Genomic DNA, 12,564 nt, shown 5'->3' on the forward strand with positions numbered 1-12,564 from the left:
ACATGATTTGTCAACAAGAGTTTATGATTGACAGCCATCCCTTTATTCAGCCCAACTACAACAGTGAACAGAAGTAAAGAGTTAGAAGACCAATTTAAATATTTAATAACGTTGTTGCACTAGAGGCTTTCTGTCAAAACCATCGATTAGAAGGTCTTTACATCATAAAAGCTCAAATCAAATCAGGTAGTTTTCTTTGTAGACAAATGTCTACAACGCCATAATAAAAACTATAAAATAGAGAATAAACCAAAATGTAGTGATGAGTGACATGAAGCACTTGACACTTTTGAATTGTTTCTTATTGTTTAATATGTAATTATTTCATTGTTGTTTTTATTTGACCAGTTCCGCCTGGAGGCTCTGATTTAAATGTAAGATGTTGCTCAACAGTAATGTGTGCAACTTTGTGTATCCCCCAAAGTTATTGATATCTAAAGGGAGTGTTGAGAAATTCACAAAAGTTTAACAACTTACAGTTAGTTGTCCTCATAACTGCTGATGCTGTTAATGTTCATTTAATTGGAATTCATTCTTTATATTGGGGGTGTAGAACAAAAACGTGTGTTTTTCTATATTTATCTAGCATTATTAAAGCATTAGAGAATATATTTTGTATTGTGTCTAAATGTCCTTCTGGACAATCAAGTCTAAATAATATAATTTAATTTAATTATATAGCAGCTATTAATAAAAGTGTGTATATCTTTTAATAATTCCAATTCGGGACGTCCTGTTTAAAACAATTCCCGTAAATACACGTGACCTCCCGATGTTACGAAATCCTCAACGCCCACTGACGCAGAAACCCCGCCTACTTTTTTTACCCGCCTTATTACAAGCCGGATTCGGCCAATCGGAGAGCCCGGTAGTGATTGACAGTCGGGCTGTCGAATCAGCTCGCGCTTCTGGCGTGCCTCCCTGACAAACCCACCGCGGATCCCGCCCCCTCCCCGTACTCCCGGTTCGCGGACCCGCTACAGCTGCCCGAGCGCAGTAGCAGCGACCCGCCGAGACTACCGGGAAGCCCGCATCGACAGGCGGGTCGCAGGAGCCGTCGATTATTCTTTAATTCACTGGAACGGACGGTTCCCTCTCCCGGCGAGCCTCCATGGAAACACCGGGCGTAGACAGCCGGGTTACAGGCGCCGCAGCCGGGGCAGAGCTTCGCTGGATGGGCGGCCAGCTCCTGGACGCCACGGGGGGGTTCGTCGGGTCTCTCTCGCCGAGGATGCCCGGGGAGCAGGACTTTTCCCCGGCGTTGCATCGACTGAGCCCTCCGGAGGCCTCGACCTCTACGGAGCCCGAAATAGACTACGAAGGACTGCCTCAAGGAGCCACCACCGGCACTCACATGCTGGCGGGATCCGTGGCTGGAATCATGGAGCACTGCGTCATGTACCCCATCGACTGCGTCAAGGTACTTCTACGTCATCACGTTGTGCTCACGTGACGGCGGTTGGTAACCGTTAAAAACCACAGAGCTGCCGGAGGCCCGAAAACGAGCCCGAGCTCGATTAACGTCACAATCTGACCTCTTTAGCAGAGGCTAGCTAACTAACTAACGTTAAATAAACATGAAGTAAGCATTAAATAACGCAATTCAACGTCAGTTTTGTTTATTATTTGTGTAACTAGCAGCAGTGGCACCACAACATGCCTCCATTACCGGTCTTTAACTCCCCTTTTTACTCTTTGGTGGAGCCATGAATCTTCCTTAAATCATCACTATTTCATATTAAAATGTTGGTATTCCTCATTTATTTAAATACATAATGCAAGTTGATGATATTATTGCTCACTGAGGGTTTAATGTGGCGATAACTGTGCTGCTGGAAAGAGAAAGAAGTGGTGAATGATTTACACAGATCAACGGTCGACTATAGATGGATGGATTCTTGGAAATATCACACACACACACACACACACACACACACACACACACACACACACACACCTTTAGTTCAGTCAGTTGTCTTGTGTGTGTGTTTACTGTAACCCAACATAGATGTCTAACTGGATAGTTTCATGATCACATAACCATGTTACTATGTTATGTTTAAAATCTGACCCTCCGCTGTTAAAGACACTATTAATCCAGTTTATCTTATTGTGCCTTTTTGTTCAGGAGTTGCACAGTTTGTTTTTACACAACTGTAATCTTGTTCATTGCGTAATATGACATAATGTCACGAGGTTCCTCTCAAACAGATCTCCATGCAGACTAGTCTCCAGAAGATAAAGAACAAACCGTCCTCACTGGTTTCCAATGGAACAAAGCTCTCGTTCACAACAGATTCCTTAATGATGAGCTCATCCAATTCATCCAATTCATGGGCCGCGTGACCTCCAACGTGACCTCCAGTCTTGTTTTGCAGACGGTTGCTCGGCCCCTCAGGTGTCTGAAAATATGACTTTGCCTCACAAGGACAGAATCCTCGTTATTTCTAATTCACATTCACTGTGTGTGTGTGTGTGTGTGTGTGTGTGTGTGTGTGTGTGTGTGTGTGTGTGTTTTGACTTGCAGCCGTGTGAGTTATGGTCATTTTAAATGGTCGCGTTGTGATTACGACTTGTTCCAATGCATCAGTGTATTTATTCGTTATTGAATCTAAATAATATTATCAAGAAAGATCATTAGTTTGCCAAACTCGAATGTTGACTTCAGGTTTCCTCATTTCTAGAAAGCATTTAACAAGAAATGAAACCGAACATTCCAGCTTTGGGAGGATCTCAAGTTATGAAATCACTCTACAACAAAAAGCTCTTTATTATTATTATTATTAACCGAGCCCCTGAACCTGAATTAAATAAGTATAAAAAGCAACTTAAGAGGTGAGAGATTCTGAATGTGTTTTTTTTCTGGTACCCCTTCATTCCAGACTGTGACTCCTAGTTTCAGCCACTAAGCAGAAGCAGGAAGTGCATTAAGTATTTTTTATTTACAGTAATGTTTGCGGGCATCTTCCTCCATACATCGTGTTTCTATTTTCACAATCTCAGTTCCTTGTTGGCAAACATCTTTCATTCTCTCCACCAACTTCTGACTCAGTTTCCTGCTTCCTCATTTCTCCGAGGACTTTACAGAGTTACTCAAACCCAAAGCCTCCTCCTCTTCCTCCTCTCCTCCTCTTCCTCCTCCTCTCCTCCTCCGTCCCTGTACGGCCACGTCTTCACCTGGAGATTAGGACGTGCTCTGCTAAATCTACTGTTATATACTTATTATTATTTACTGCTATACTATTATTTATGCTGATGGTCATTAATGTGCTCTGTCAATAACCAAAGTAATAAAAACTGTAGCAGCAAATGTGGTCTTGTTTAAGACGGACTCTCCCTATAATGCAAAGGTACAATTACAAAAGGGCAGGTATGTGTGTGTGTGTGTGTGTGTATATATATATATATATATATATATATATATATATATATATATATATATATATATATATATATATATATATATATATATATATATATATATATATATATACTGTATGTGTAGAATCAGTGGAGCGGACTTTCTTTTCTGTTGGTTATTTCGAGTTGAGTTATTTATTGGAGGATATTCGTCCACTTTTTATCGGCCAGATTTGAGTCAAAAAGACACACACACACACACACACACACACATCCGTATTCTCTCTATTAACCTCTTCCAGGGTTTTGGTGCCTTGTATACACAACATATTGTTGCTGTGCTGTACCTCATATTAAACACTGATCTGTTCTACAACAACAAAAACAAAAACACAGTTTTATCAGAAATGTAAAATACAGACTCTCTTGTTTCAGACTCGGTAAGCAGTTAATTGATTAACCGACGTGACGATTTACTCCCTCGTTGAAATGTCTTTCGCTTCCTGTCCCCGTCTGATTGGAACTAAACGGCACCATGTTGTCTGCTAACTGAAGGAAAGCATTCACAGCGAACACAACGCAGAGAGCATCCAGAGGTATCAGTTCATGACTGATCCGGTGTCAGTAGTTAAAGCATCAAGTACGACGTGCATTTACCTCCTCCACTTCCTGTTAGAAACACACCGCCATCGTGTCACCAGAGGGCCGGTGGCTGTACTCGGTCTGTGTGTGGTTCACCCACACCGGGTTCTGTTTGTTTGCCAGAACATTTGGGCTCTTTTCCACCTTCCTTTCTCTCCTCCAGACTCGAACACTCGGTTCATATCGTTGCTGACTCAGCACACGAGTTACGTTTCCTAAAGCAGGATGAAAGGTTTTGACGACTGCGCCATCTTGGTGGAACTTGGCGTGTTGCACAGATGCCCTGATGTTCCCCGTGCTTAGCAACCGGTGACGCACCAGTGGGTTGTGTTGTTGTGTTGTTGTGTTGTTGTGGTGTCACACCACTTCCTGTCTGTGTTCAGCTCCGTGGTTTGTGGTTGGACTTTGACTGCAGTCGTTTCTGTGATTCTTCACATGAACACTGCTGGAAGTTGGTGTGTTTTGATGTTTTACTCGTATTCATTCAAGTCATGTGGCCGACGCTCTTCATTCTTTTTATAGAGGGAACGAGTCCTGAAACACTTCCTGGTCTTTAAGTCTATGTGTTTCTAGTGAGATCTTGAATTTAGAAGCTTTTACGTGTCTTTAAAAAAGTGTTTAAATCCTCGTTGTGTTTATACTGGAATAATATATTGACATTCTATCAATATCATTTTAGATTTTGCATATGATACTATGGCATAACTATTGTTGTAAAGGCTGCTTTACAGTAGAATTCTGTATTTATTTTTCTGACCCTACTCGACTGATTTGCCTTCAACCGCTCGGTCATTAAATCCAGAATTACTTTCATCAAAAATCACATTTGTATTTAGTCAATATTTTGTGAAAGCACCGACAGTCAACCCGACGATATTGTGTGTGTGTGTGTGTGTGTGTTTTTATATCTCTTTCTCTTTCTCTCTCTTTCTCTCTCTGTCTCACTCTCTCTCTCTCTCTCCCGTCAGAAACAATAGTGATATTTATCGCCCAGACAGAGAAATCCTAAAAAAATGTATTTCATTATCTTTTTGTGGAGGGAACCAGTTTGATGCTTACTTCCTGTTTGGTGTGAGTGAGTGAAAGCTGCCTGAACTTTGAACAAGTGATTGTATGTTTTTGTTTTGTACGAACATTAATAATAATAATAATACTTTCATTTTATATAGCGCTTTTCAAAATGCTCAAAGACCCTTTACATAGGACAGAGACAAAGAAAAGAAGAAAAAAATAGAAAATCAATGGAGCAAAAAAATAAAGAAAAATGTTGATTTAAAAAAAAAAGAACTGGAGAAGCTGCAACGGAATGAGTCCCGTAGTGGAGGGGAGGGAGCAGGGGTTAGCAGGTGAAGGGTAGGAAGCAGGGGTTAGCAGGTGAAGGGTAGGAAGCAGGGGTTAGCAGGTGAAGGGTAGGGAGCAGGGGTTAGCAGGTGAAGGGTAGGGAGCAGGAGTTAGCAGGTGAAGGGTAGGGAGCAGGGGTTAGCAGGTGAAGGGTAGGAAGCAGGGGTTAGCAGGTGAAGGGGAGGGAGCAGGGGTTAGCAGGTGAAGGGTAGGGAGCAGGGGTTAGCAGGTGAAGGGTAGGGAGCAGGGTTTAGCAGGTGAAGGGTAGGAAGCAGGGGTTAGCAGGTGAAGGGTAGGAAGCAGGGGTTAGCAGGTGAAGGGTAGGAAGCAGGGGTTAGCAGGTGAAGGGGAGGGAGCAGGGGTTAGCAGGTGAAGGGGAGGGAGCAGGGGTTAGCAGGTGAAGGGTAGGGAGCAGGAGTTAGCAGGTGAAGGGTAGGGAGCAGGGGTTAGCAGGTGAAGGGTAGGGAGCAGGGGTTAGCAGGTGAAGGGGAGGGAGCAGGGGTTAGCAGGTGAAGGGGAGGGAGCAGGGGTTAGCAGGTGAAGGGTAGGAAGCAGGGGTTAGCAGGTGAAGGGGAGGGAGCAGGGGTTAGCAGGTGAAGGGTAGGAAGCAGGGGTTAGCAGGTGAAGGGTAGGGAGCAGGAGTTAGCAGGTGAAGGGTAGGAAGCAGGGGTTAGCAGGTGAAGGGTAGGAAGCAGGGGTTAGCAGGTGAAGGGTAGGGAGCAGGTGAAGGGTAGGGAGCAGGAGTTAGCAGGTGAAGGGTAGGGAGCAGGGGTTAGCAGGTGAAGGGTAGGAAGCAGGGGTTAGCAGGTGAAGGGTAGGGAGCAGGGGTTAGCAAGTGAAGGGTAGGGAGCAGGGGTTAGCAGGTGAAGGGTAGGGAGCAGGGGTTAGCAGGTGAAGGGTAGGGAGCAGGGGTTAGCAAGTGAAGGGTAGGGAGCAGGGGTTAGCAGGTGAAGGGTAGGGAGCAGGGGTTAGCAAGTGAAGGGTAGGGAGCAGGGGTTAGCAGGTGAAGGGTAGGGAGCAGGGGTTAGCAGGTGAAGGGTAGGGAGCAGGAGTTAGCAGGTGAAGGGTAGGGAGCAGGGGTTAGCAGGTGAAGGGTAGGGAGCAGGAGTTAGCAGGTGAAGGGTTGGAAGCAGGGGTTAGCAGGTGAAGGGTAGGAAGCAGGGGTTAGCAGGTGAAGGGTAGGAAGCAGGGGTTAGCAGGTGAAGGGTAGGGAGCAGGAGTTAGCAGGTGAAGGGTAGGGAGCAGGAGTTAGCAGGTGAAGGGTAGGGAGCAGGGGTTAGCAGGTGAAGGGTAGGGAGCAGGGGTTAGCAGGTGAAGGGTAGGGAGCAGGGGTTAGCAGGTGAAGGGTAGGGAGCAGGGGTTAGCAGGTGAAGGGTAGGAAGCAGGGGTTAGCAGGTGAAGGGTAGGAAGCAGGGGTTAGCAGGTGAAGGGTAGGGAGCAGGGGTTAGCAGGTGAAGGGTAGAGAGCAGGGGTTAGCAAGTGAAGGGTAGGGAGCAGGGGTTAGCAGGTGAAGGCGAGTTTAGGTATTAACATCCGGCACCGATCCTAAAGAAAGAAGGAACTAGTTCTGTGAAAGAATAACTGAGTTCCTCTCTCTCCGTTCAGACGCGCATGCAGAGCCTTCACCCCGAGCCGGCGGCGCGCTACAGGAACGTGATGGACGCCCTGCGGCAGATCGTGCGGACGGAGGGCGCGTGGCGGCCCATCAGGGGCGTGAGCGTGCTGGCGGTGGGGGCGGGGCCGGCCCACGCGCTCTACTTCGCCTGCTACGAGAAGATCAAGTTCACGCTCGGCGACGCCATCCACCCCGGAGCCAACAGCCACTTCTCCAACGGTGAGACGGACGTTTTCTACTTCTGTGTACCGTGACTGACCGACTTGTTCTGAAACGCTATTTAGCAACTCGTGGTTGAGTCTTAAACCTCCGTTTCTCTGTTCTGCAGGAGTGGCGGGTTGCATGGCCACGGTGCTGCACGACGCCATCATGAACCCAGCCGAAGGTAACTCCTCCCCCTTTGTGTTCGCTTACGTTAGCTCACCTGACCCGCTCAAACGTCAGTAGTGTAACGGACCGTCACGGTGTAAATAAAGTTCTACTGACGATGGTTCTCCTCCAGTATCCAGTAGAACATGTGATCAGGACATCATGGATGTTTCTCTAGTCTCTGATCATGTGACTTTGTAAACAACCAATCCGTGTTTAGACTAACAGGAGGAGAGCTAGTAACGTTAGCAGCACCGCTAACGGAGCACCAACAGGAAGAGAGCTAATAACGTTAGCAGCACCGCTAACAGAGAACCAACAGGAGGAGAGCTAGTAACGTTAGCAGCACCGCTAACGGAGAACCAACAGGAGGAGAGCTAGTAACGTTAGCAGCACCGCTAACGGAGAACCAACAGGAGGAGAGCTAGTAACGTTAGCAGCACCGCTAACGGAGCACCAACAGGAGGAGAGCTAGTAATGTTAGCAGCTTCAGTTACATGGTGATGCGTTCAGGCTCTGCTCAGTGAAAATGAGTGCTGGCTGAAGGTAAAATTATAACGTTCTCATGATGCGTTCACATGTAATCTAGTAAAATAAAATGTAGTATAACTCTTATTATACATCATTAAAACTACGAATGACAAGGTTTATTTATCAATAAAAATACAATCTTTTATTTCTGGATCTGTTAATATGGATCAACATTAGCTTTGAATAACATTCATAGTTGTTGATGGTGAACTGCCTTCAGAGCGGTTGAGGCTGGATCCTTAAAGACCAGCAGCTGTAATCAAACAAAGGGATCTGTATCTGTTCTTATGGATCATGGATGATCAGTATCTCAATGACCCGTGACGTGGTCGTGCACGTGAGCTTCAACAGTCGTGCACGTGAGCTTCAACAGTCGTGCACGTGAGCTTCACGGTCGCGTGGTACATCCCGCACTGTGAAGACGCTGTCGTCTATTTACAGAAGTCAGAAGTTTACAGACACCAAAGACCCTGAAATCCCCCCGATGCTGCCGTTCCCCCATCAGGACACTAGGGGGAGCTACAGACTCGGCTGTGACTGATCAGCCCATGAGACGAGTTACGCTCATGGAGTTTTAAAATGGTTATTTCCAGGTCTGGAAAAGTCCTCGGTTTAGGTTGAGTAAAAGTCATGTAAATGTGTTATATTCATGTGTTCATGTAAATGTGTTATATTCATGTGTTCATGTAAATGTGTTATATTCATGTGTTCATGTAAATGTGTTATATTCATGTGTTCATGTCGTTCATTTACGCTGAGTTTGAAATAATGAATATGCTTTTAAAAGAAAGACTCAAAATATAAGCAGGCATCTATATAAATGTTTATTCTTTTAATCAAACTATTGTCTCATTCATTTGAGTCATTTAAGGTTTACTGTATGCTTTGTGTTCTCATTGTTAGTTTAAATACTACATTTACTCACTTTTTACTGTTTACACCCAGACTTCACTAAATGTTTGGTCATGGAATATGCCAAGACTTTTCCATGACTTTTCACCAAATTTCATTGACTTTTTTTATTTTTAAGTCGTGGAAAAGAAAAGAAATTGGGTTAAAAGTCATGGAAATTTGGTGAAAGGTCATCGGAATTTCCATGACTTAAAATGTAAAAGTCATGGAAATGAACGCAGGGTGCATACACATTCTAAACAATGGATTTCCATGACTTTTAACCAAATTTGATGACTTAAAAAGAAAAAAAGTCAATGAAATTTGGTGAAAGGTCCTGGCAACGCATTGGTCAGCCTGTGCATGAACCCTGTCTTTTCCGTTCCCCTTGTCTCAACTCCATCTCTCTCTCCTCCCCAGTGGTGAAGCAGCGGATGCAGATGTTCAACTCCCCGTACCGCGGGGCGCTGCACTGCGCGGCGTCCCTGCTGCGGCGCGACGGCCCGGCCGCCTTCTACCGCAGCTACAGCACGCAGCTGGCCATGAACGTGCCCTTCCAGGCGCTGCACTTCATGAGCTACGAGTACCTGCAGGAGCTGCTGAACCCGCACCGGCAGTACGACCCGTCCTCCCACGTGGTGTCCGGGGCGCTGGCCGGGGCGCTCGCCGCCGCCGCCACCACGCCGCTCGACGTCTGCAAGACGCTGCTGAACACGCAGGAGGCCCGGGCCGTGGTGCACGCGGTCCGGGCCGAGGGCGGAGCCGTGGGAGCGGCGGCGGCGGCGGAGTCCGGCGCCGGCCGCCACATCTCCGGGCTCGCCGAGGCCTTTCGGACGGTGTACAGGACGGGCGGGGCGCCGGCCTTCTTCAGAGGCGTCCAGGCACGCGTCATCTACCAGATGCCGTCCACGGCCATCAGCTGGTCCGTCTACGAGTTCTTCAAATACGTCCTCACCAAGCGGCGGCACGAGAGGCGGCTGCGGGGAGATCGGGACGCCGAGAAATGAAGAAAGAAAAAACTTTGAGGCGGGAGGAAAAGATCCAGAGTCTAAAACTCTAGAAATACGAGTTTGTGAGCATCTAAAAGCTCCGGAGTTTTAGAGTTTCAGAATCTTTAGTTGGAGAATCTATAGAATTTAGAGTTTTAGAATCTAAAACTCTAAAAGTGTAAGAATCTAAAACTCTGGAGCTTTAGATTTTACATTTTAATTTGAGAATCTATAGAATTTAGAGTTTTATAATCTTACATTTTTTAGAGTTTTATAATCTAAAAGTTTAAGATTCTAAAACTCTGGAGCTTTAGATTTTTAGAAACTTTAATTTTTTTAGAGTTTTCTAAAAGTTTAAGAATCTAAAACAATAGAAAATATAAAAATAGAATCTAAAAAGGCGGGACCGGAGAGAAAAGCTATAAAAGCTATAAAAGCTTTAGAGTTTTAGAATCTAAAACTCTAAAAGTTTAAGAATCTAAATCTCTAAAAGTTTAAGAATCTAAAACTCTAAAAGTTTAAGAATCTAAATCTCTAAAAGTTTAAGAATCTAAAACTCTGCAGCTTTTCCCTCCGGTCCCGCCTTTTTAGATTCTATGAGCAAACTCTTATTTTGTTAACGGAGATCTACTCAGCCTGAGGCGAGGACGCGTACGAATGTTAGGAGACGCCTCGTCTTGATGTGCTTTATTATGACATAACCATTAATATCCGTTAGAAAAAAGGCCTTGAGATCTCCGACTGGAAGTCCTGGTTCCCAAAAGTCGCTCCACTAAATCCTGATGCGTTTAATAGTTTTCATGTCAGCGTTCAACTTGACAAACAAAAAGCTGATTACTTATTACTTCTGTCTTTAAATGTTTCTATATATATATATATATATATATATATATATATATATATATATATATATATATATATATATATATATATATTTCTATGGTACTGCGGCATAGATGTTGTCTCCTCCTGGTCGTAAAGGCTTTACAGTTGAATTCTGTGTTTCTCTGACGCCACTCGACTGATTCTGCCTTCAACCGTCATTTCTTTTGATTTTGATTATTAATATAAAAAAAAAATCACATTTGTAAATATTTTGCGAACGCACCGACGGTCAAACCCGAGTTATTTATACCCAAATATGGAGGCGTGATATTTATACCGCCCAGAAAGAAAATAATGAATAATCTCGTTGGCTTTTAGTGGAGGGAACCAGTTTGACGCTCACTTCCTGTTTGGCCTGCAGCTCTATGTGCAACACACTGTGTGTGTGTGTGTGTGTGTGTGTGTGTGTGTGTGTGTGTGTGTGTGTGTGTGTAAGATTCAGAAACGACGGTCCATCAGAGTTTGTGATTCTTGTATTTTTATTATTTTTGAAGACGACCTCTTCTTACGTTTTATTTTTTTAATTTTCCAAACGCACACCTTCCCAGCACTTAGCGGCGACTCCTCTTGTCATCGTCGGGACAAAAGAAAGAAGTAACTTTGATAGTAAAAGTATGCAAAAGTACGCAGTAGAAAGTACTCGCTCACTCTCGCCTTCTAGCCGCCGGACCGACGCACAACGACAACGCCGACCGTCCTCCACCAGACGCACACGTGTGCTGAAGCCATATCAGAGGATGACCGTGTACATAATATGAAGTATATATGAATATAGAAGAACTGAGGCTCCACAGCTGAGCGTCCAGTTGTTACAGTGAACGGTTTCTGTGGAGAAGGATTCCGTCTTCTGGAGAATAGTTCAGAACCTAAATGTGAAAAACACTCCTGTGTTGTGTGACCTGTAAATAAAGTCGTGACGGCAGCTCCTCGCAGAAGCAGGGTCTTCTCTTGGTGCCGGCTCCAAAGAGAACTGCGTCTCCTGGTGCTCCTTGCTTCCTCCCTCCTTCCTTCCTCCTTCCTAGATACCAAACTCTTGTTTTAGAGCTTTTATTTTGACGGGTCCAGATCATCTGGTTTGCTTTTATCTTTTATTTTGGAATATTTCTTTGTTTACTTTTTTTATTCTAAAAGTTTCTCCAGCATTAAATACACAAACGTAACAGAACGTACAGCTTTTTTAATTCTGATGAATTTATTATTATGTGAAATTGAATATTTAATAGTTTCTTTTCATTTTTAACTGTTGGTTTCTCTAAAATTTAGGAAATTCCGATGAGCATTTTTTACAATTTATTTAAAATTTGTATTGACTAAATGATTAATTGTCTGCTAAAAATATATATATTTTTGTTGTCATAGATAATATAAACTAACTACTAAAATACATTTTACAAATACAAAATGTCACACACACACCCAGTAACACACACACCCAGTAACACACACAAACAGTAACACACACACCCAGTAACACACACACCCAGTAACACACAAACAGTAACACACAAACCCAGTAACACACACAAACCCAGTAACACACACACCCAGTAACACACACAAACAGTAACACACACACCCAGTAACACACACACCCAGTAACACACAAACAGTAACACACAAACCCAGTAACACACACAAACCCAGTAACACACACAAACTCAGTAACACACACACCCAGAAACACACAAACCCAGTAACACACACAAACTCAGTAACACACACACACCCAGAAACACACAAACCCAGTAACACACAAACTCAGTAACACACACACACCCAAAAACACACACAAACTCAGTAACACACAAACTCAGTAACACACACACCCAGAAACACACAAACCCAGTAACACACACAAACCCAGTAACACACACAAACCCAGTAACACACAAACTCAGTAACACACAAACTCAGTAACACACAAACCCAGTAACACACAAA

General features: G+C 44.3%; 1 protein-coding gene across 1 annotated transcript; it reads left to right on the top strand.

Annotated features, from left to right (window-relative positions):
* Positions 1-1,090: 1,090 nt before the first annotated feature.
* On the top strand, positions 1,091-9,756 carry LOC306737337 (mitoferrin-2-like; the record flags this gene model as incomplete). Its single annotated transcript, XM_079219058.1, has 4 exons — positions 1,091-1,420; positions 6,949-7,177; positions 7,287-7,343; positions 9,170-9,756. The coding sequence occupies exons 1-4, from the start codon at positions 1,112-1,114 to the stop codon at positions 9,754-9,756; spliced, it is 1,182 nt and encodes a 393-aa protein (XP_079075184.1). The 5' UTR covers positions 1,091-1,111.
* Positions 9,757-12,564: the final 2,808 nt, after the last annotated feature.

Source organism: Taurulus bubalis (genome assembly GCF_910589615.1).
Source record: "Taurulus bubalis genome assembly, chromosome: 6".
Taxonomy (NCBI): Eukaryota; Metazoa; Chordata; class Actinopteri; order Perciformes; family Cottidae; genus Taurulus; species Taurulus bubalis.